Raw genomic sequence first — 24,921 nt, forward strand, 5'->3', positions numbered from 1 at the left:
TAGCCTGGCTCTGCTTAAATAAATTTGATGTAAATCATTTCTATAAGATTTCACCCCTTTAGCGTTAATGAGCTGACTTTTATTGGGCTAACGTTCCTAACTGCCAGCAATTCTCCATCCCCAAGCCCAGATGGCCCATTTTGATTTATGAACACATTTTACCACAGAAATCACTCCATTGAGGTTAGAGGCTGGAACATTGGCTTAATGCAACCTCTTTAAATCTAGAACTTTCCAGGTCTGTATGGCTTTGCACTGGTGAGTTTTGAAGTTGAACATATGGACAAAGTTCATTTAAACCGTTGGGCAACTAGGGGATCTCAGCACTGTTTTTAAGTCACAAATTGAGAAGGCCAGTGCCCTGAGGAGACTTCCTTTACTGCATGTTCCACAATAGAATGTTCAATTCTAGGAATGTGTGGGAAATCAGAGGAAATAGTTTGTTTCAGTAATCTTGAATAATGCATTGCAATACTCTTCAATCCATAAGACTTAATTTGTTCAGTGGCATGGCCGCAGCTTGGAATGAAGGTTCACTGCTATACTCTTCCATTAACTTCATGGTGTGCCCAGATTAGAGTTTTTGTTTAACCCATGTTGATCATAGGTGTTTTGCAGCTCCCAGCTGTCTCCGTTTCAACTTCCAGCTATGTAGCCCGCAAGGCAATCCCCAGTCTTTATAGACACTTCACAGCTCTCAACTATTGATTACAAAAGATGCATCATAAACTCATGCAAAGCTGAACTTAGCTCTTCTATCACAATCGTAAATCTAGAATAAAAATGTCAGTGTTAAATGATGCTTTTATCTGTATCCTTTCTATTTGTATTTACTCCCTGCTGTGGCTAGCCTTTTGACTTCATATGGCTGTTAGTTTTAAATTAATCTTTTGATGGCTGTGAATAACTTGTATATTTGGAAGCTACAGCCAAACTTAAAGTGAATCATAAAAAGTTTTTATTTTCTGATGTCAGCAGTCAGTCCTGTGACACTTTGGCTCATCGTTCATTGTTGATGAGCAAATCTCAGATGCCTTTTTTATTTATTTGTGGGACATGGGTGTCATTGGCTGGCCAGTATTTATTGTCCATCCCTAGTTACCTTTGAGAAGGTAGTGATGAGCTGCCTTCTTGGATCACTGCAGTCCTGTGGGTTAACCCATAATGTCATTAGGGAGGGAATTCCAGGATTTTGACCCAGTGACTGCGAAGGAATGGCAATATATTTCCAAGTTAGGATCGTGAGTGGCTTGGGGAACTTGCAGGTGGTGGTGTTCTCATGTATCTGCTCCCGTTGCCCTTCTAGATAGAAGTGTTTGTGGGTTTGCAGGGTGCTGTCTGAGAATCTTTGGTGAATTGCTGCTGTGCATCCTGTAGTTGTTATGCACTGCTGCTACTGAGCGCAATAATGGAGGGAGTGGATGGGGTGCTAATCAAGCGAGCTGCTTTGTCTTAGATGGTGTCAAGCTTTTGGAGTGTTGCTGGAGCTGCATCCATCCAGGAAAGTGGGGAGTATTATATCATACCCCTGACTTGTGCCCTGTAGGCAGTGCACAGACTTTGGGGAGTTACCCACCACACTACTCCTAGCCTCTTGTGGCCACTGTTTATGTGGGTGAGTGCAGTTGAGTTTCTGGTAAATGGTAACCCATGTTGACAGTGTTGGTAATATCACGGAATGTCAAGAGGCGGTGGTTAAAATGTCTCATGTTGATAATCGTCATTGTCTGGCATTTGTGTGACATGAATATTTCTTGCCACTTGTCAGCCTAAGCCTAGATGTTGTCCAGATTTTGTTGCATTTGAACGTGGACTGCTTTAGTATCTGAGTCGTCGTGAATGGTGCTGAACATTGTGTAATCATCAGTGATCATCCCCACTTCTGACATTATAGAACTTTATAAGATGATGAGGGGGATAGATAGAGTGGACGTGCAGAGACTATTTCCTCAGGTGGATGTAGCTGTTACTGGGGGGCATAACTTTAAGATTCATGGTGGGAGATATAAGAGGGATGTCTGAGGTAGATTCTTTACTCAGAGTGGTTGGGGTGTGGAATGGACTGCCTGCTGTGATAGTGGAGTCGGGCACTTTAGGAACTTAGGAACTTTCAAACAGTTATTGGATAGGCACGTGGAGCATACCAGAATGATAGGGAGTGGGATAGCTTGATCTTGGGTTCGGACATAGCTCTGCACAACATCGAGGGCTGAAGGGTCTGTACTGTGCTGTACTGTTCTAGGTTCTATGTTGTATGATGAAGGGAAGGTAATTGATGAAGCAGCTGAAGGTAGTTGGACTTGGGACACTCCTCGAGGGACTCCTGTAGAGGTGTCGTGGAGCTGAGATGACTGGCTCACCACAATCATCTTTTGATGTACCAATAGGATTCCAACCAGTGCAGAGTTTACCCCCAATACTCACTGATTCCAGTTTTGTTATGGCTCCATTTTGCCACACTGGGTTGAATGTGGACTTAATATCGAGGGCTGTCACTCTCACCTCGCCTCTGGAATTTGGCTCTTTTGTCCTTGTTTGAACCAAGGCTGTAATGAGGTCAGGAGCTGAGTGACCCTGGCAAAACCCAAACTGGGCATCACTGAGCAGGTTATTGCTGAGCAGGTTCTGCTTGATAGCACTGTTGATAACCCCCTCCATCACTTTACTGATCATCGAGAGTAAACTGGGCGGTAATTGGTTGGGTTGGATTTGTCCTTTTTTTGTGTGTACAGGACATACCTGGGCAATTTTCTACATTGTTGGGTTGATGCCAGTTTTGTAACTGCTGGAAGAGCTTGGCTTGGGGAGTGGCAAGTTCTAGAGCACAAGTCTTCAGTACTATTGCTGGGATATTATCAGGGTCCATTGCCGTTGCAGTATCCAGTGCCTCCAGCTGTTTCTTGATCTCATGTGGAGTGAATCGGATTGGCTGGAGACTGGCATCTGAGATGTTGGAAACCACTGGAGGAGGCTGAGATGCATTATCCACTCGGCAGTCCTGGCTGAAGATTGCTGCGAATACTTCAACCTTGTCTTTTGCACTGAGGTGCTGGGCTCCTCCATCATTGAGGAGGGGGATATTTGTGGAGCCGCCTCCTCCAGAGAGTTGTTTAATTGTCCACCACCATTCTCAACTGGATATGGAAGGACTGTAGAGCTTAGATCTGATCCATTGGTTATGGGATCGTTTAGCTCAGTCTGTCACTTGCTGTTTATGCCGTTTGGCATGCAAGTAGTCCTGTTGGTAGCTTCACCAGGTTGACATCTCATTTTTAGGTAATGCACTTAAAGTTGCAACCACAAGAAAAATCAAACCATTATGAAAATTGGAGAAGACCCCAGATAGAGGACAACTTTTTACAAAGATTCAGAATGAAGATCTTAAAGAAGAGGCAATAGAAGACCTCGAGGAGAGGGTAACCAGAATACCTGAAAGAGAGGGCAGAGGTGTGCCCCCAGAGGGACTGCATCAAAGCTGTGTTGCAGGCAGGAAAAGAGTCCCAAAATGAAAAGACTTCCAAAATAAACAAGGAATTGTTAAACATGAAGAGAATCAGAAAAAAAGAATTAAAACTCCAGGGAAAACATTAAAACAACACGATTAAATGGCTGACAGCAAACATGGAGAAAATAGTTCCAAAAATTTACAAAATTAAGTTAAGGAGAAATTAATCAAGACAAAGGAGAATGAGCTGAACTCCATGAAGAAGGACAAAAAATTAAGAATAATTCTAGTGAAGAATATGTGATAGTGCGCTATTGATATATTTGATGTTTAAGGGGAACTTTTTAAAATTCAGCTTTTTCTATGATGCAGTAAGGCAGCTCAGATGCTGGGAGAGCAGGATGATTAACTTTAGCTATATAGTATTTACTTTGGAGAGAGCTAATAGATTTTTGTTTATTGATGAAGATTTCCTTGGAGTTTGTGATTAGGTGATTGATAGGGTCATGAGATAATGTGGTTAATAGAAGGAGCTAGGTTTGTAGCAGAGAAGAAAACAGCTTTCAGTTTGTTTAAAGACAGAGGTTTGCAAACTGCTTCAAAACTCAAAACCTCTCTGAAAGCTTCCAGAATGTTTATACTCCTTATTGCAAATATATCTATGGTTGCTAACTATATTTAGAAATGGAATGTTAAGTCTGTAAGAGAATATTGCTTATTTGGCACTGAAACAATGATAAGTTGGAAATTCTTCAGCTAAGTCAGGAGCTGAGGAACGCCTATAAATAAATATTGGGGCTTGCGGTCCACCTTGCTGCAAGGTAGAATGGAGGTGGTCAGGAACTGAGGAGCACCTATAAATGAATGCTGGGGATTAGTGCAGTCTACCCTGCTGCAAATCAAAGCAGAGTCAGTTGGAGGGACTCTGGGTTATCGATCTGGAAGGGGAACTGCAAACTGAGCATCATAGTGAGGGGGAGCATAACTGGACACTTTGTTACAGAAAACTGTCACACTGAGAATAGTGTCATCTGTTTTGGTCAGCAGTGAGGGACATGGGTGAGGCAGGTAAAGGGACCAAGCGACAATAGTGGAGGAGCCTCAGACTTTGCAAACAGATTTGAGGTGCTTATGACCTGTGAGAGTGTAAGTGAGGTCTGTAAGGTGAATGAGCAAGCTGTTCAGGCAGGAAGCCATTCAAACATGGGTAGGAAACAAGAATGTGGTGATATTGGGGGTTTGAATCCATTCTCTGCAGCAAAGAGCAAGAGCCCAGATGGCTGTGTTCCCTGTTTGGTGCCAGAACTTAGGACATCTGCTAATGACTGGAGGGGGACAGATCTGGTAATTGTGATCCATGTAGGTAGCAGTGACAGGGGCAGGATCAGGAAACAGGTTCTGCATAGTCAATATGAAGAGATAGGCACCAGAATAAGAAGCAGAACCTCAAATAGTAATAATATTATTACCTGATCCATGTGCAAATTGACATTGGGCAAATAAGATTGTAGAGAGACTAATGTGTGGCTAAAAACTCGTGTGGTAAAAGTGGGTACTGGTTTGTGGGGCACTGGCCTCATACTGGGTCAAGTTGGGGCTGTACCATTGGATAGCCTACACTAGAGCCATGCTGACCAGTGCTCTAGTGAACTCCATGACCAGGAAAGTAAAAAGGGCTTTAAATTTAAACGAGGGGTGTGGGATCAAGCTTGGGTAGATGCACCAAATTAAGAGAGAGTACTATAAAGTATAGTAACATGGGAAATTGGAAGTCAGAGAATGGCAGGAAAGGACAAGAGAGAAAAAAACCCTAAGGATACACCAACGTTCAAGACTAGATGTTGCAAATATAACAAAAATCAAAATAACGGCTCTGTTTCTGCATTCTTAACAAAGTAAATTAATAGTGCACATTGAAGTAAATAAACATGATCTGATAGCAATTATGGGAACATGGCTGCAGGATGCCAAGTGGGGTCCTGAATACTGATGGGTATAGGACATTCAAGAAGAATAGGAAGTTAGGTAAAGGCTGTATTAATCAAAAATGGCATTTGTGGTGTAAGTAGAGATGCCTTTAATTCAAGAGATCAGGATATAGAATTGATTTGAATGGAAATGAATATAAGAGAAGTAAGTCACTGTTGGAGTGGTCTACAGGTTCCCTATCAGTAACCAAGATGTAGTACAAAGCATACAAGAATAAATATTGGGGGCTTGTGATATAGGATTGGCAGCGTTTTGGGTGATTTTGGTCTACATATAAACCGGAAAAACCATCAGTACCCTGGGTGAGTATCCTACTTTTGTGATGGTTTCTTAGAAGAGCACATTCTGGAACCAACCAGAGAGCAGGTTACATTTGACTTGGTATGGTGTAATGTGACAGGATTAATTATTGAGCTCAGAATAAAAGCACCCTTACATGCTTTTACGTGTAGTTTGCAAGGGAGAGAAGAGTGGGTCCATGATCTAGTAGAACGGGAGAACAGGCTTGAGCAGCTGAATGGTTTGCTTCAGTTACTTGGATATGGGGAGCAAATGTAATACTTCCATTTTGAGGATGTTACAAAGCTAGGCGGGAATGTGTGTTGTGAGGAAGATGTAAAGTGGCTGCAGGAAGATTTGGACAGACCTAGTGAGTGAGCTAGAAATGTTAGATTGTTCCACATTATATTCCATGTGAAGTAAACCATTTTGGTAGAAGGAACAGATGTACAGAGTATTTCCAAAATGGTAAGAAACTCGAAAGGGTGGCTGTAAAAAGGGGCCTGAGCGTCCTTGTCACTGAAGGCTGGCATGCTGGTGCAGCAAACCATTAGGAAAGCTAATGGAATGTTAGCCTTTATTGCAAGAGGATTTGGGTACAGGAGTAGTGAGGTCTTCAATTGTATAAAAGCTTGGTTAGACCACACCTGGGGTGCTGTGTGCAGTTTGGGCTACCTTACTTCAAAGGGTATTATTGCCATAGAGGGAGAGCAGCAAAGGTTCAACAGACTTGTTCCAAGGATGGTGGGACTTTCTTGTAAGGAGATTGGGCAGACTGGGTTTATGTTCACTAGAGCTTCAAAGAATGTGAAGTGAACTCATTAAAACCTACAAAATACTTAAAAGAATAGGCAGGGTGGATGCAGTTAGGATGTTTCCCTTGGTTGTGGAATCTGGAACCAGGGTCACAATTTCAAAATAAGGGAGATGCCGTTTAGGACTGAGCTGAGGAGAAATTTTGTTACATAGAAGGCTGTGTAAGCTCAGTAATTGTGTATGTTAAAGCATTGATAGATTTCTAATTAACAATAACATAGAGTTATGGGGATAGTAGGTGTGAAAGGCATTGAAGTTCCTGATCAGCCATGAATCGTATTAAATAGAGATGCGGCTTGATGGACTAAATGGCCTACTCCTGTTCCTATGTTCCTTCTGCACCTATTTTGTATGTTCCATTATAAGGTCAGAAATGGGGAAAGTCATTGACAATTCAGTGTTCAGTACAATTCACAACTCCACAGCTAATGAAACGCTCCATGCAACAAGACCTGGACAACGTTCAAGCTTGGATTGATGAGTGGCGAGGAATATTTATGCCAATCAAGTTTCATACATCATATATGCAGTGAGAATCTAACCCATTGCTCCCCATAACCTTCATCATCCATGAACTCCCCACTCTCAGAAGCCTGGGGATTAATATTGATCACAAGTTTAGATGTGTAGTCACATAAATACTGTGGTTACAAGAGCATGTCAGAATTGGGTATTCTGCAACGAGTAACTCGCCTTCTGAATCCCCAAAGCTCTCCCATCAAGGAACTCACTGACTCCCAAAGCCCTTTCACCTTCTAAAAGGCACAAGTCAGGAATGTGATGGGATACTCTCCACTTGCTTGGATGAGTACAGCTCCAACAATGCTCAAGAAGCTCAACACCATCGAGAGCAAAACACCCCTCTTGATCAAACCCCATTCACCGTCTTAAATATTCACTCCATCCAGTACTGTTGCATGGTGGGAGAGTGGTTAGCATTGCTGCCTCTCAGCTCCAGGGATCCAAGTTCGATTCTGACCTCAGGTCACTGTCTATGTGAAGTTTGCATGTTCTCCCTGTGCCTGTGTGGGTTTCCTCTGTGTTCTGGTTTCCTCTCACATTCCAAAGATGTGTGGGTTACGTTGATTGGCCATGCTAAATTGTCCTTAGTATTAGGGGGATTAGATGAGTAAATGCATGGGATTATGGTCATAGGGCCTGGGTGGGATTGTTATTGTTGCCGGCTCGATGGGCTGAATGACCTCTTTCTGCGCTGTAAGGATTCTATGCTTCTATGATATACAAAATGCACTGCACCAATTCCCCAAGGCTCCTTCAGGAGCACTTACCAAAACAGTGACCTTTACCACCCAGAAGGGCATGGGAACACCAACACCAAGTCATCCAGACTTTAAAATGTTCTTCCATTGTCACTGGGTCAAAGGTCTCTCTCCCTAACAACACCATGGGTGTACCTGTACTGCACTGACTGCAACTCAAGATGGCACACTCCATCACTGTCTCAAGGGAAATAAATGGGTATTAAATGCTGATCTTGTCAGTGATGCCCATATTTCATGAAGGAATCCAAAACTGTTGCTCTCACTGACCCTTCTTCCCCTGGTAAAATTAGTTGATGCAGCGTAGTGCAAGTACTAAACCATTGTGCCTGAAAGAATAGATTTCACGCTGCATGTACCAACAGAGTCACATTTACTTTTGGGTTGTATTAGTGTATTTAAAGTTTTAAAATTGTTGGCTATAGTGGGAAACACTAAAGTATATCTTCTAATTTTAACATTGCATTTATCCCTCTTGTGTCAATGATGGGAAGGACCCCTGTCCTGGATGGTATTGTATTTGACAAACTGAGTTCTCTTTACCAATCACAAGGCAAGATTTTTCTAAATAGATTCATAGAATCTCGACAGTGCAGAAGGAGGCCATTTCCCAAAAGACTCCCCAAAAGAACAACTTGCCCAGGCCCCCCGCCGCTCCTTGCCCTATCTCCTTAACTCTGTGCATTTACCATGACTAATTCACCTAAATTACACAGCTTTGGACACTAAGGGGCAATTTAGCATGGCCAGTCTACCTAACCTGCACACCTTTGGACTGAGGGGGGAAACCAGAGCACCTGGAGGAAACCCACGCAGTCATGGGGAGAATATGCAAATTCCACATAGTCACCAAGGGCTGGAATCAAACCTGGGTCCCTTTCACTGTGAGGTAGCAATGCTGATCACTGTGCCACCTCCAAATCATCTTTGGCAGAAACACAAGCCAGGTGGTTTACAACAATGTACTGAAATCTCAATAGACAAACATATAATTAAATGCAGGGATATCCACAGTATCTTTTCCACATTTATAAAGGTACATGGGCTGGCTGTCTTAACTACCTTTAAAACTAAATGGCATAAAACAGCATTCCTAATTGAAGAAAAAGTTCAGTCAAGTATTCTTAGAAATCAGCTCCCCCTCCCCCCACCCCATTTTCGTTCAAATGATGAACAGTGTGATTTCTTAACCATAAACTTTGACCCTTTTCAGTGATTTACAAGGAGTACGAACACATGCCAAAAAGGATGGCAGTGACTGGATTCTCAATGGCAGTAAAGTAAGGACTTTCTTATCTTTCTGCAAAGAAAATTACTTGAAGCTTTTTAACCTTGTTCTTTGATGTACTAAATGGTCACTTGTTGCAATAATGTGTACATTTTAAAATTTTAATCCTGATGTGTAATGCACAATAAGTAAGGATCAATGCAAGGAAATAGAGGCTTTGGATTGTGAATGCCAAGACTTGGACTTAAAATTCCACATACAGATCATGAGGCAAATGAAGAGGTGCCTGAAATTGCAAGAATAAAAGGAACTTTAAATATGATATCTAGAAAAGAAAATGTCAGTATTGCGTGTATATAATCGGCGATAAAGATTTCTTTCCAAGCACAAAGTGGAGGGCAGCAGAAAGAAGGGTCCATTCAGCATAGTTGGATATTAGATGTTACAGATCAGTTACAAAAGAGTGACAGCGGATGTAAGATGCAAGTAGGACCGACTGTAATATCAGATCTCCTGGTAGGTGTAACTATAAGCAACAGCAACAGTATAATTATACCATGTAGAGATGTAGTATTGGCTAGTTTTAAATATACTGATGCTTCCAGATCATTCAGACAACTTGATTTTTTTTGACCAAATTAGAAGGCAAGGTCCAGTTCAGGCTGACCTAATTAACCCCTGATATAAAATTTGTTTTAATTCATCAGCCTCTGAAGCAACATCCTCTGCAGATATGGTGGAGCACAGTGGCACGTATTCATTCCATTATCTGCAAACTGTTACTGTTACCAACTAAATCAACATTAGTCAAACATTAATTAACAGGCAAATAATGCACCAAATTAAGGAGTGCTTTTGCACTCCCTAACTAATGCAATCACCATACGCGAATGGATTACACTAATGGCAGACTTGTAGCATCATAGGAACAATTCTAAAGTATCTCCCAGCTCTCCACCAAGCTCTCTTCTCCCTGCCACACTACGTTGAAACTTCTAGTGTTTGTCCAAAATCATTTCACTCGGTCAGAGTTTCCCTAGATCCAATTTTCACAAGTTAGGCACGTCTTGGTGACACTTGGTTCCTTAAGTCTCGAAGATCCCCATTGGCTCAATCCCCTTTCTTTTGATTAGAAAGCAAATTCTCACCAACATTGTTCTGTCATTAACACAAAACGGTCCACCTTCCTCATCGCAATAGCTTCCTAGTTTCTCTGTTTTTGAAAGAGAACAGCTGTGTTTTATCTGAAGGAAACTGTGTAAAGGTGTTACGACTGTCCCCAGGCATTTCAATGAATCCTCACTTAAAGTTGTAGTTGCATTCCTTAAAATTGCAACTTTAAGTGAAACCACTTTAAATGAGTTACAGGTTCCCATAGGAATCAGTGTTAAAATTAGGGCTCTTCAGACATTAGTTTTTCCAGACCAAAAAATGTACAGGTTGAAATATAGTCTGATACATATGCAGTACTGTACACTCCTAGCTGAAATAAACTGTAAATTATATCACTAAATATGAAAGAAATACAGGACTGTAAATGTAAAGAAATTACTCATCTGGTTTTAGATTGACTGGGCTCCATCTAGTGTTAGAAGTTGGTTGATGTAGATAGTGGCTGAAGAAGCACCAGGATTTATAGGTCCAATATTTAAAAAAAAATTACACTAAGGAAATTTTCAGTGAGCTGCAACGTGATGTAAGCAGCATGGTTGGCTTTTAACATTCCATGCTGTGAAAACCAGGATGACTGAAGGACCTAAAACTTCACAGTAGTTATTTACATGGGGTTAGCTCACAAGTTCTGTTTGATGACTTGATCCACATGTGTGCCTCTCATTCTTGCAATAAAACTGATGTTCATGCATCCCTTCAAGTTCCAATCCTAATGAAGCCATCCATATGCCAGTGAAAAAACCTCTATCCCAAAGGAAATTGATCATTATTAATCCTCTTTTTTAAATCTTTTATTTAGTTATGAGGAATGTATAAAATGGGGGAGAAATGAGGATTGGTAGAAAAACATCCCCACGGGGAAAAAGATCCACTTTACATTATACACGTTCAACATAGAATATAAATGAGACATGAATGCTGATTTGTTTTTAAACAAGCACCAAAAAGATAAGGAAAAAGAAAAACAACATTTCCATAGTAGCTTGGAAATACACTAAAGTGCATGCAGAAGAAAAATACTGCACTTGCAGCAAATATGAAATAAAACCAGAAAGTGCTAAAATAACTCAGTGGGTGAAGTAGCGTCTGTGGAGAGAGAGAAAGAATTAATGTTTTAGGTCAATGGCCTTTCATAAATACAAATGCTGTTTTTAATGCTTGATCATTTTACCACTGCCAAAGAAGTCAAATTAAGAGTAGGCAAGCGTTGATCAAAGTAACCATCTTTCATGGATTTGACTTCTTGGGCAGTGATAAAGTGATCAAGCATTAAAAACAGCATTTGTATTTATGAAAGGCCATTGACCTGAAGCATTACTTATCAAGACAGTTACCTTGTAGGTCATTCCTTCCAACCTAATCTATCTCCATGATGCTAAAATGCTCTTTAGCTCTCAAATGTGATAAATTGAATCTCCAGTATATTAGTCAACCACTCTCATTTGTGTAGAATGTACATTATCCTGCAGTGAAGGATAATATTGAATGGACACACTGTACTCATTATACAGTATAATAACTCCAGCAGTTGGCTGTAAAGGAATGATGCTTTATTACACAAAGCAAAGTAAAGCAAAACTACAAGCCTGTGGTGAACATAAATTGGGTCAATGCAATAATGGACCCAGTTAGGGGCCTGCTTTATAGATGGCTCAGTATAGAAGCTCCACCTGGTAAGCCCCAGTGAGATTGTATTCAACGAGTCCTGGGGGAGATCAATCAGTGATTTTCCCATGCAAGTCCTGGGATTTCTCAGATACAGAAACTCACTGAAATGTTTTGGCAAATAGAATTTCATATTCCCTGCCTCCAACACATCAAAACTGATATCTGGTCTAGTCTGAGTGCTCCACCATTCAGCTGATCAATCAAGCTTCACAGTTGCTCTGTCTCTTCTTCAGATATAATATGACCTCCCTTAGATGATGGGGATGTGGTGATGTAGTGATAATGTCACTGGACTAGCAATCCAGAGGCCCAGGCTAATGCTCTGGGGACAGAGGTTCAAATCCCACTGCTGCTGGTGGATTTTAAATACAATTAATAAGGGATAAATTCTGAAAAGGGTGTAGGAGCAGAGAGACTTGAATGTATATGTATATCGGCCATTGAAGGTGGCAGGACAGATGGAAATAGCAGGAAGATCGTAGAGTAGGAACTGAAGTAGGCCATTCAGCCCATCAAGTCTGCTCTGCCATTCAATGAAATCATGACTGAACTGATATGATCTTCAATTTCATGTTCCCATCTTATCTCTATCCCTTGATTCTCTTACTGATTAAAAACCTGTCTAGCTCAGCCTTGGACATACTTAACAACCCTCTTCAGTAAAGAATTCCACATAACCAGTACCCTAAGGGAAGAAATTCCTCCTCATCTCAGTCTGAAATGGTCCATCCCTTACTTTGGTCCTAGACTCTCCCACAAGGGGAAAAGCTCCATGAGAGTCCTACATGTCTCAATAAGGTCACGTCCCATTCTTCTAAATTCCAGCGAGAAGAGGCCCAATCTACTCATTCTCTCCATATCCAGGATCAGCCTAGTGAACCTTCTCTGGACTGCCTCCAATGCCAGTGCATCTTCCTGCATTAAGGGGACCAAAACAGTTCACAGCATTCCAGGTGTGGTCTAGCTGTTACCTTGTATAGATTTAGCAAGACTTCCTTATTTTTATCCTTATTTATTCCCTTTGAAATAAAGGCCGACGTTCCATTTGCCTTCTCTATGACCTGCTGAATTTCATGCTAGCTTTTTGTGATTTATGTACGAGGACCCCCATATCCCTCTGTGCTGCTGTCTTCTTTATTTGAATAATATTCAGCTCTTTTATTCTTCCTACCAAAGTGCATAACTTCACATTTTTCTACATTATATTCCATCTGCCAAGTTTTACCTACTCACTTAACCTGTCTATATCCCTCTTTGTGTCATCCTCACCACTTGTCTTTCCACCTATTTTTGTGTCATCCGCAATAGTGCATTCACTTTCCTTGTCCAAGTCATTAATATATATTATAAATAATTGTGTCTCCAACACTGATCACTGTGGTGTTTGTAAGAACATAAGAACCAGGAGCAGGAGCAGGAGTAGGCCACCTGGCCCTTGAGCCTGCTCCACCATTCAATAAGCTCATGACTGATCTTTTCGTGGACTCAACTCCACTGACCTGCCCGCTCACCATAACCCTTAATTCCTTTACTGTTCAAAAATGTATGTATCCTTGCCTTAAAATCAATGAGGTAGCCTCAACTGCTTCACTGGGCAGGGAATTCCACAGATTCACAACCCTTTGTGTGAAGAAGTTCTCCTAAACTCAGTCCTAAATTGGCTTCCCCTTATTTTGAGGCTATGCCCCTAGTTCTAGTTTCACCTGCCAGTGGAAACAACTTCCCTGCTTCTATCTTATCTATTCCCTTCATAATCTTCTATGTTTCTATATGATCTGCACTCATTCTCCTGAACGCCAATGAATATGGCCCCAGTCTACTCAGTCTCTCCTCATAAGCCAACCCTCTCAACTCTGGAATCAATTTAGTGAATCTCCTCTATACCCCCTCCAGTGCCTGTATATCCTTTCTCAAGTAAGATGACCAAAACTACATAGTATTCCAGGTGTGGCCTCACCAGCACCTTGTACAGCTGCAACATAATCTCCGTTTTAAACTCCATTCCACTAGTTACAAGTTACTATCCTGAATATGCCCCTCATCCCAATTCTGTCTTCTATTAGTTATCCAATCCTCTATCCACACTAATATACTAGCCCCAAGGCCGTGGGCTCTTATCTTACGTAGCCTTTTGTGTGATACCTTTAATAACCTGGGGACTGTGGGTGGAAAGCAGGGTGATGGCCTTGAATTTTATCACTAGATTATTAATCCAGAAACTCAGCTAGTATTCTAGAGACCTGGGTTCGAACCCTGCCATAGCAGATAGTAGAATTTGAATTCCATAAAAAATATCTGGAATTAAGAATCTACTGATTATGAAGCCGTTGTCAATTGTTGTAAAAAAAAACCCATCTGGTTCACTAATGTCCTTTAGGGAAGGAAATCTGCTGCTCTTTCTTGGCCTGGCCTACATGCAACTCCAGATTCACAATTTGGTTGACTTTCAACTGCTCTTGGGAAACTAGGGATGGACAATAAATACTGTCCAGCCATGTTCCATGAATGAATGGAAAAAAAGTGTAGTTCAAAGTAATTAATAGTATGTAAAGGTGTTTCTAAGAGATGTTGTGAAATGTTGTGTTTATGTTTTAAAAAATTAGATTTATTAATTTTCAAGCATTAACCAGTTTTATATTACAGTCATCACAAACCAGTGGCTTATCACAGATTTCTATTTATGCCCAACAATCTTTTAATATGAATGGCATATTGATATTTATATTCTTCATATTTGGCTGCAGTAGCTCCAAGTCAGAGTTCAAAAAATAAAGGCAGGAACTGGATGTTTGTTATAATTCACTGCCACGGAAAGGCAAGAACAGAACTACTTGTGTTACCATTGCCTTTTCTATCGATTCAAAGGTATTTACAAATGACTGTAAAGTAAGTAGCATTTTCCTTGAGCAAAAACGACCAGTTCACTTTTACAGGTTCTGTGTCTTGGCTAACAAAGCGCTGAGACACCGGGAGCGGGATTTTCTGGTTGCATTCACCCCAAAACTGGAAAATCCTGACCAAGGTCCTTTCCGTGGTCGTCTGCTTGCTTGCTTGCTATGATTCCTGTGGCGGGTGGAACAGGAAAATTCCCCATGGTATAAGAGGTGGTAGAAAGCATAAGGTGATGATTGAAGTATGGGACTGAGGTGAAGAAAGCAGGATGATAAAGTGAGAGGGAATGGTTGACAGTGAGCAGGCGAAAGGGGAGGAGTGGTAATGGATGTAGGCAAGGAGTAGGGCTGTGATATGGGAAGAAACTTAGTGTGTACAGAGGAAGCAGACATTGAGCACGGAGAATGATTGCTTTGTGGTGTGGCCCTGGGATTCCTCATTGCTTCCTCTGACTAACCACTGCCTGCACCCACCACTGCCACCTCTCCCCACCCAATCCCCAACAGCAGTAGACTAATAAAGGCAAAAAGCAGGATAAAGAAAGACATAAAAAAACAGAAAATTACAGAATTAGGAGGGAAAAGAAAGAGAACCCTGAGGATAACAGACAATAAGCAGGTGTATGTCATGGCTACCTGTGGGTCTTCTGCGACATGATTGCATTCTGAAATAGGTTTAATAGGCCTAGACAGGGTACAACATTTCTGCACAACTTTATGGCTGTCAGTGTATATACAAAATATGGGATACTGTTTCCTCTAGCAGAAAAGTTGGCATTCAATGGACACAGATTTTAGGGAACTGTTCACAAAGAAACAGGGAGGTGAGATTTTGTTACAATGCAAGTTTTATGATCTGGAATGCAGTGCCTGAAAGGGTGAGAGGAATAGATTCAATTTTAGAAAGAAATTGGATATATACTTGAAAAGGAGGATATGAGAGAGCAGGGAACTGGGACCATGGGAGATGACTTTTTCAAAGAACCTGCAACAGTACCAGATGGGCCCCTTTTGGGATGTTTGATTCTGTAGTGTGGTAAAGATATCTCCAGTTTACTATTCATTTTTCTGCTGTAGGTTTTTATAACAAATGGCTGGATGTGCGATGTGGTAATTGTCGTAGCTGTAACAGATCATGAGGCACGTTCTCGAGCCCATGGAATAAGTCTGTTTCTTGTGGATAACGGGATGAAGGGATTCATCAAAGGGAAAAAACTGGAGAAGATTGGTTTGAAAGCACAGGTTTGCCTGACTTTTTTTGGTTGTTCTTCTGATCTTAATTTTTGTTATTTTGTTGGTTTTGTCAAATGTTCTGGACTGTATAATTGAAATATGTAAAATGTAAAATCTTGAGTTACACTTTGGGTATCACAAGATGTGAAGTATGTAATTGGAAAAAGGCTTTCAATTCTGTGTCTTTGTCTTGCTTCACATTGGAGCTATCAATGCTTACTCAATTTTTCTGTTCATTCCATCTAAATACGTTTTAAATGCTGTCACTGATTTGGCCCTATTGCTACTTCTGTTAATGGGTTCTATATTCTGTTAACTTGTAATGTGAGAACATTTCTTCCAACTTTCCTCCATTTATGTTTTTGATGCTATGCCCGTTACCATTTGGCTAGTGGGAATGATATTCTGTCAATTTAACCTTGTCAAACATTTCACTATCTTGATCATATATGTTGGATTTTGCCATTAACCTTCTCTGCTTTAGTGAATACAGTAATAGATTTTCAGGGTGCTCTCATAACTATCCTTTCATTTCTTACAGTCTTCGCAAAACCACACTTTGCTTGTGCACAGATTCAATATCGCTTTTTATGTTTGCATTTGATTGCCTCACATATAAAGTCTCTTTCCTTTTGAAAATGTTTACTTCCTTCAATATTGCTTTCAGAAAAATGTATATTTGCCCACCACTAAATTAGGGAAATCTCTCATTCTTTGAGATCCATTTATGGCTAATGAAAGAGGTTAAGTGTTGTAATAGAATATAAGAACGTGAAATAGGAGGAGCAGTGGGCGATTTGGCCCCTCAACTCTGTTCCATCTTTGAAAAAATCTGATTATGGCCATAATGCTATTTTCCTGTCTTCACCACTACCACTACCACTACCACAACCACCACCACCGCACGCACACGCACACGCACGCGCACACACTCCTTCATTCCTTTGAGATCAAAAACCTGTCTTAACTCAGCCTTGAGTGTATCGAATGATTCAGTCTTTGGAATTTAAAAAGTTGACAAGGTTAAGAATTGAACTTGAGATGAAAACAAAATAACAAGTAACAAGATTAGCAGCATCTAGAGAAATTGAGGTGCAAGTTTCCATATCAGAAACACTGCTTACTAGAGATCAGTGGGGCTATACAAATGATGACTTACAGAGACGGAATTTAAGAGGTTCTGACAGCTGAATTCACAGGGTGGAAAATAACTGAACTGAAAAATATATCTGCTAGCACCCTCGTTGGGGAAGGAGGTTAGTTTTCCACCCAACGTTCAGATAGAGGTTTGTTCCATCTAACGTTTGGAGCCACAGCAGATGGCACATGTTCTCCTCTAAAAGACGCAGTTTTGTATCTTCTGTGGCAGAGAATTCAACAAATTCGCCACCGTCTTGAGTCCTAAATGGCCTATCCCAAGTCCTGAGACTGTGACCTCTCATTACAGACCCTGTACTCAGCTAGAGGAACAACATCCTATATCCAGTCTGTCCAGTGCTATTATAACTTCATATGTTTCAATGAGCTCCCCTCTCATTCTTCTAAACTCCAGTGAATCCTATAAGTAAATCACATCCATATTGTACGTAATTATTGATTTGCTGTTTCATCTAACTTTAATGTACGGTTTAATCTAGATTTGGTCTTATTCCGATCCTTCAGCATTAACTTTCAGTGCAGCAACATTTTTCACTCTTTTTGTTTCTGTATTTTAAAAGTAAAGTTTATTTATTAGTCACAGGTTTATATTAACATTGTAATTAAGTTACTGTGAAAATCCCCTAATTGCCGCACTTCGCCTGTTCAGGTACATTGAAGGAGAATTTAGCATGGGAGGAAACCGGAGCACCCAGAGGAAGTCCACACAGAACAGGGAGAACGCGCAGACTCTGCACAGACAGTGACTCAAGCCAGGAATTGAACTGCTGCCTCACAGCACTGGGCCCCTGATGCTGAGAAGCAGCAATGTTAACCACTGAGTCACTGTGCTATCCCTCTTTATTATGACAAATTTAATTAAATTATCACCACTGCCCTCTCCATTCCATTATTAGCTAGATAATTATTTGGGTGTTTCAGGCTCAACTGATTTCACTTCAGCTGTATATGCTGCTGCTTTATTGTATTTATAATGTGAACAAAGCTGACATTTATTTCCCAGGCTTAATTTTTTTCTTGAATTACTGTAATCCATTTGGTAACATAGTTCCTACTGCACTATAAGGATTCTATTTAGCCCATCAAGTCTGCGCCAACTCTTCAACAGAGCATTCCCCCCCCCCCCCCCCCCCCCCCACAACCCTATCTCCGTAGCCCCATACATTTACCCTGTTAATCCCCCCTAACCTACACATCTTGAGACACTAAAGGACAATTTAGCACAGCCAATCCGCCTGATCAGCACATCTTTGGACTGTGGGAGGAAACCAGAGCACCCAGAGAAAACACAAGCAGACATGGTCATAACATGATTTTCCACTTAGACAGTCACTCAGTGTCAGTGTGATAGTGCTTCCACAATGATGCTAACCATATTCAAGCTTTATTTGAACCCTGAACAAGCTAATAGAGATCCTTCCTTGTTAACAGAGTTATTTATAATTGAGTATTAAAGTTTTAGAACTATTTAACAAGAGACCTAACATACAATATAGAAGGAGGCTCCTCATGCCTGTGCCAGTTCTTTGAACAAGCTAGCCAATCTGTTCCAAGCCCTGATCTTTTCCCATAGCCATGTAGATTTTTTCACTTGAGGCAATAATTCTGGTAAAAATTAATTGCTTTGAAAACACCAGTCAATCAATAACAGTCAGCACAGATTTGATAAAGGAAAGTTGTTAATGATGTACTTGACTAAACTCAATTGAATTATTTGAAATAACAGAGGATTGATGAAGGCAATGAGATATGTATGGATGCTTGTAGAATATTTCCATTTCCTTTGCTATGGTTTCATTACATTATTTGTTCTTTTTGGTGGTACTTTGAACACTGTGTGAAAGCTCTGATCTTTACTGATATTTATTAAAATACTGGACAAAGTAAAGCTGTAAACTACACTGACTAGACTGACAATTCTTGTTCTTTTTGAAGGATACAGCTGAACTCTTCTTTGAGGATGTGCGCTTGCCAGCTGATGCTTTACTAGGAGAAGTTAATAAGGGATTTTACTATCTTATGACGGAGCTTCCACAGGTAACAGTTTGGACTGTTTCATGATCATGCAATTTCTGTACCTTTATCCTAAGGGACAAGCTGGCACCTTTCCCCGTGACCATTTTTCACGTGTTCTGAAATATCTAGTAATGGAAAGGATCATAGCTGAGCCCAATCCTACTTTTTCCTACACATGCACATAGTTGGTCAGCAATTATGAAGGGCAACCTTGGGTCACCTTTTTTTGGTCATGTCTAGCTAGGGGTACCGAGGCTAAATACAACACCCTAACTACTGTCTTAATTGAAATCGACCAGATCAACATGAAGGGATTGAATCTGTCACCTTCAGTACTACACTCAGTCATGTCTTTGTCCATTGGGCCAAGGAGTGTGTTGCTTAAATGAAGGCCTGGGAAGGATGCCCATCTGCAGTGAAAATTGTTGACTGAAGTTTCTACTGCAATGTGCCAGTTTTTATGTTGAATCGTAACATGACAAGTTTCCAACAAATTGCCAGGGAAGGGAAGAGTTTTTTTTTCCCTAACAGGTGAAACATTTAGCTTTTCTCTCCTAACTGTACCAATAGGGGAAGGGTTGACACGATTTAGGAGTCAGGTTATTATTTTACATTGCCTGCTCTTGCCCTAGTGCTGACCTTTTAATGTTCTTTTGTAAACTCACCCAGTAGCCTCTGGGTAAAATGTTAAGACGAAAGATTGCCAGATTCATTCCTATTCAATGGCAGTAGATAACTCTAAAATTGGGGAGAGGAAAAATCAGCTAGGGTTTTCTTTCCTCTCCAGTGACTCCCTACTAGAACGTAAGTGGTCATATAAGTGATCACCCTTAGAGACCAAGAACAAAAACAGCCCGGGAAACAGGCCCTCCGGCCCAATGAGCCTGCGCCGCCATTTTAACATTACCAGTCCCCCCTCCACCCATGACCCTTATCTATTGTTTATGCATTTTAAAAGAAATTCACAATTCCTATTAGGAGCAGAAAAGGATGATATAAAGGATGATTTCACTTTAAGATTTTTTACTGTAATGAATGACTGAAAACACAATAACTCCTATTTTTATAGGCAACTTATACTTTAAACTACAGAAAGGGATGTTCCTTTCTCATACTTATGACAAATAGTCCACGGTAACTTCCAGCTTCCAATGAATCCATGTTTTCCTGTTACAAAGTAGTTTATCTGAATGAATGTTCATCTCCAGGCTCTTCCTTCAGTTTTTGGAGAGTTTCCCAAATCCACCGTTAACGGTAAAAAGTCCACGCTGATGATTCTCCTTCCCAAGCCCTGGCCACACAAGGAAATCTCCCAATTCCTTAGATGGCTGCAAATATATCTCTTTGACGAACAAATGTTTCCCTCCCACATCTGGCTTTGGGAGCTTGCAAAGCACCTGCTGTCTCTTTTCTCTGTTGACATAACAACTGCTGTTCTTTTCCTCTCTTTTCTCTTTTGCTGCAAAAGTTTGGAACCAGCAGCTCTATTTACCATTATTACATCTGTCCTTGCCCTGTGTTCCCAAATGTGCTCAGCAGGACCCTTGATTCAGCCTGGCCTGTTATCAGGCAGAATTTGAAATAGTCACACAGTCCCCTTCATTTAAAACTTAAGAACACAGTCCAAGTCATCATAATCTTAAGCACCTCATAATTGTATCAACACCAGTTCAGACTAGGTTTATCTGCATTGTTCGCCGCACTTAGTCTAAATCTGCTTGACGAAAGGAATCCCAGGGCTATCAGCGTCCATTCAGCCATCCTGCAATAAGAATTGACACTTCAAAAGCGGGAAGAACATTGGCATCAAGTAGTAATTTAGTTCCTCTCTTTCTCTTGAATTATATGCCCGTGGTATCTTTGGAAGAGGTGGGATCAGTTTGAAGAAGTTACCGAGTCTAACAGTATGAAAATACAGGAATAATTGCAGAGTAGGACAAGAAGGGCCAGTTTTTGAAATATTTTTGAAAAAGAACAGCATGGATTTGATTTTCCACGCTGTCCTATACCGAATTGTATTATTTGCAGGTATAATCTGCTGTGAAGTTTATATTTTCCCCCACGCACAAAATAATGTGTTTTAACTTGTGCTATTTGTATTGCAGTGTTCTGCTTGTGAGATGTAACTGAAAATGCTGGGTAAATATGATGGATTCTGATGCATTTATTTCCTGCCTGAAATAAATTGTAACTCTGTGTTAAAAGGAACGTTTGCTAATTGCAGACATGGCCCTTGCCAACTGTGAATTCATGTTTGAAGAAACTAGAAAGTATGTGAAACAGAGAAAGGCCTTTGGAAAAACTATTGCACATTTGCAGGTGAGTGCACACATTGTGACATTCAGAACAATAGATTAATTTCATTTAATGTTCACTTCTACAGGAAATGAAACACTTCTATGAAATGAATAATTCAGTGAATGTACAGAATTTAAACTAGTTAGTTTGATAATACTGATAAACTTGGCTTTGTAATAATTGACATCAAATGTGACAGATGCTGAATAGTATAAATTTGTGTAAGAGATTGGTTCTTAGACTTGTGAACCATTTAGGTAAAATTATTAGCCTTTTCTGTTCCTCCCTCATCCTCCAAAAGGGGGAGTGGATTTCTCTACAGCTCATTTTCTGGATTTATTGTTTCTTTTTAACCTTCCTCAAATAAATGACTCTCTTTGAATGATTAAATGGGCGCCAGAAACCATCCAATAATTTGCCTAATAAATCTTTGTGTCTAAACCTTGACAGAGTGTTGGCAAGATATTCCACCATTGAGGGTAGCATCGCTAAGCTCCATCTTTCACAGCTTCCCCATACACTTTCTAGCTGTGGATTTTGATTAGAAGCAAAAATGCTAATTAATTTTGCCCAATTGCTCCCTATCCTGTAACTCTTGTTATCCTGCAAGACCTTCTGGCTTATAGGCACTTGTCCACAGACCATTAGTAGAAGTTGTGGATTTTTAATAGCCATTCACAAAATGCTTCTAACAGACTTGACTCTGACACTTTAATGCAAAAACACATTGGATCAAGAAGAAGTTGATGTAACAGAATTAAATTTCACTGCCAGGAGACAATTCTAACATTCCATCTCAGTGGCCTAGGAGGACAGGATAAAGCATGGCAAAAAAAGCTTTGCTATGCTGCTGTGCCCTGAGTTGGAAAACCAAAATATTAGTCATTTGTTTTTCTGTTCCAAATTGTCTTGAGCCTTGACGTCAGCAGACATGGCTATTTGGAGCGGATCTATTGAATATTATAAATGAATGGAATTTTAAAAATGAATGGAAATATACAGTAGTTTTACACACTGTTATCATTGCTGACAAGCTTTAGTAGTCAGAAATTTTAAAATAAAGTATTAGAAATACCACTGTAATTTGCTATCCAGTCATGAAACAGAATGCTCAGGAAACTATGGTAAAGATTCTTCTTCCTTTCGTTTCTAGACTGTGCAGCACAAGCTAGCAGAAATAAAGACGCAGATTTGTGTGGGGAGAGCGTTCATTGACAGCTGTTTGCAGTTGCACAAAGAACAACAATTGGATTCGGCTACGGCTTCCATGGCCAAATACTGGTATTTGTGTTGCACTGATTTCTGTGTGTACTTCAACAGAGTTCTTTAGTACTGTAAATAATTAATGCTATAGTCAGTTCACTTCAGCAAATGGTTTTTCACTTCCATATTCAGAATGTGTTGCTGTCATTCCTCCAATTTTTCTGAATTGTTATTGTGAACATTTAATGGAAGCACTGTAGATTTTATTGTTCCCCCACCAGAATTTTTATGATTAATGTTAGTAAGGAAGGAAAAAATGAACTTGCTTTGAGGTAGAATGTGTAAAAATTGAAAGGATTTTCATAACTAATTGTAATAACTCTAAAAGTTGGCTGTAGAGGAACAGTGCTTTATTGCACAAAATAAATGCACCACAAGTCTGTGGTGAACACAAACAGCTGGCAACCAGGACAGTGTCATAATGGACCCACTCAGGGGCCTGCTTTATACGGGGACTTGGTATATGAGTTTCACCTGGTAAGGATATTACCAATCACCAGGGAGACTGTATTCTACAAGTCCTACAGGGAGGTCAATCAGGGATTCCCCAAGCAAGTCCTTGGGGTTAGTGCACCAATGAAGCATTTTTGAAGTAAAGGTACTGTTGTGATGTCCACTTGGGCTATGGATGAGCAATAAGTGGTGCATTTGATAACAATTTTTTTCCTTGAGAACTTGGGTTATGATGGGAGGTTATTTTGAATCAGATGATTACAGTTCTATGGTTAGCCATGGGAGCAGGTATGTAATCACATGACAATGAAGGGTATTGGCTTAAAGTATGATATTTTTTATAATATGATTGCCAATACAATAAATATCTCTGTCAGGCATATAGTTTGGATTCTGCCAGGGCCACTTAGCTCTTGACCTCATTACAGCCTTGGTTCAAACATGGAACAAGAGCTCAACTCGAGGTGAGGTGAGAATGACTACCCTTGATATCAGGGCCCTATTTGACCAAGTGTGACATAAAGCAACCCTAGCAAAAATAGAGTCTGTGGGAAATGTCCCTGCTAGTTGGAATAATACCTAGCACAAAGGTGGTTGTTGTTTGAGGTCAATCATCTCAGCTGCAGGACAGGAGCTTCTCAAGGTGGTGTACTGGGCACAACCATCTTCAGCTGATTCATCAATTAACTTTGAACCACCATAAGGTCAGAAGTGAGGATGCCTGCTGATGATTGCAAATATTCAGCACCATTTGTGACTCCCCAAATACTGAGTTAGTCCATGTCCAAATGCAACAAGACCCGGACAATATCCAGACTTGGGCTGACAAGTGACAAATAGTATTTGTGCTACACAAGTGCCAGGCAATGACCATCTCCATCTAAACAGAGAGAATCTAACTATTACCCCTTGACATTCTATGGCATTATCATCACTATATCCTAGGGCTTATCATTGACCAGAGACTGAACTAGAAAAGCTATATAAATACTGTGGCTACAAGAGCAGTTCAGAGTGACTTACCTCCTGACTTCCTAAAGAATGCTCACCATCTTCAAGGCACAAGCCATGGGTATGATATACTCTTCAGTTGCCTGGATTGAGCTCTGATAACACTGCAGAAACTTGATGCCATTCACAACAAAGCAGACCGCTTTATTGTCATCCCATCCAAAAATATTCACTTCCTTACCATTGTTGGACGGTGGCAGCAATGTCCACCAATGTACAAGATGCACTGCTGGAAGTCACCAAGCTCCTGAGACAGCACATTCCAGACCCACAATTGCTATCATCCAGAAGCAGACACATGGGACCACTCACCATCCTGACTTGGAAATAGTTTGCCATTCCTTCACTGTCACTGGGTTAAAATCCTGGAACTCCCTACCTAACATCACTGTGGGTGTACCTACATTACAGGACTGCAGCAGTTCAAAATGGCAGCACACCACTACCTTATCAAGGGCAATTAGGGATTGGCAATAAATGCTGATCTATCCGGCAATGCCCACATCCCATGAATGAATAAAAAGAAAGAGCTGAGTGTTTTCCCAGAATTGGCCAAATCATGAACGGGGGTGTTATTGATTTGACATTTGTTAGAGAAACTCTGGAAAGCTGCAGTTAATGTGAGATGAGGGAGAGAGGATTCATGGAAGTGTGCTTTCCGATGGTAACCATACCCAATGAAATTTGAAGGTGAAAGCTGTTGTCAACTTGGACTCCAGA

General features: G+C 40.6%; 1 protein-coding gene across 1 annotated transcript in view; it reads left to right on the forward strand.

The window, feature by feature from the left end:
* The window catches only part of acadl (acyl-CoA dehydrogenase long chain), a 55,778-nt gene that overhangs the window by 22,468 nt on the left and 8,389 nt on the right, over positions 1 to 24,921 (forward strand). The window contains exons 5-9 of the mRNA XM_080198498.1: positions 9,023 to 9,089; positions 15,847 to 16,011; positions 19,096 to 19,197; positions 21,382 to 21,495; positions 22,628 to 22,755. Coding sequence (XP_080054624.1) covers positions 9,023 to 9,089; positions 15,847 to 16,011; positions 19,096 to 19,197; positions 21,382 to 21,495; positions 22,628 to 22,755 — 576 coding nt within the window. The remainder of the gene's footprint in view (positions 1 to 9,022; positions 9,090 to 15,846; positions 16,012 to 19,095; positions 19,198 to 21,381; positions 21,496 to 22,627; positions 22,756 to 24,921) is intronic.

This window comes from Carcharhinus amblyrhynchos, chromosome 11 (genome assembly GCF_965287045.1).
Source record: "Carcharhinus amblyrhynchos chromosome 11, sCarAmb.v2.hapA, whole genome shotgun sequence".
In the NCBI taxonomy this organism is placed as follows: domain Eukaryota; kingdom Metazoa; phylum Chordata; class Chondrichthyes; order Carcharhiniformes; family Carcharhinidae; genus Carcharhinus; species Carcharhinus amblyrhynchos.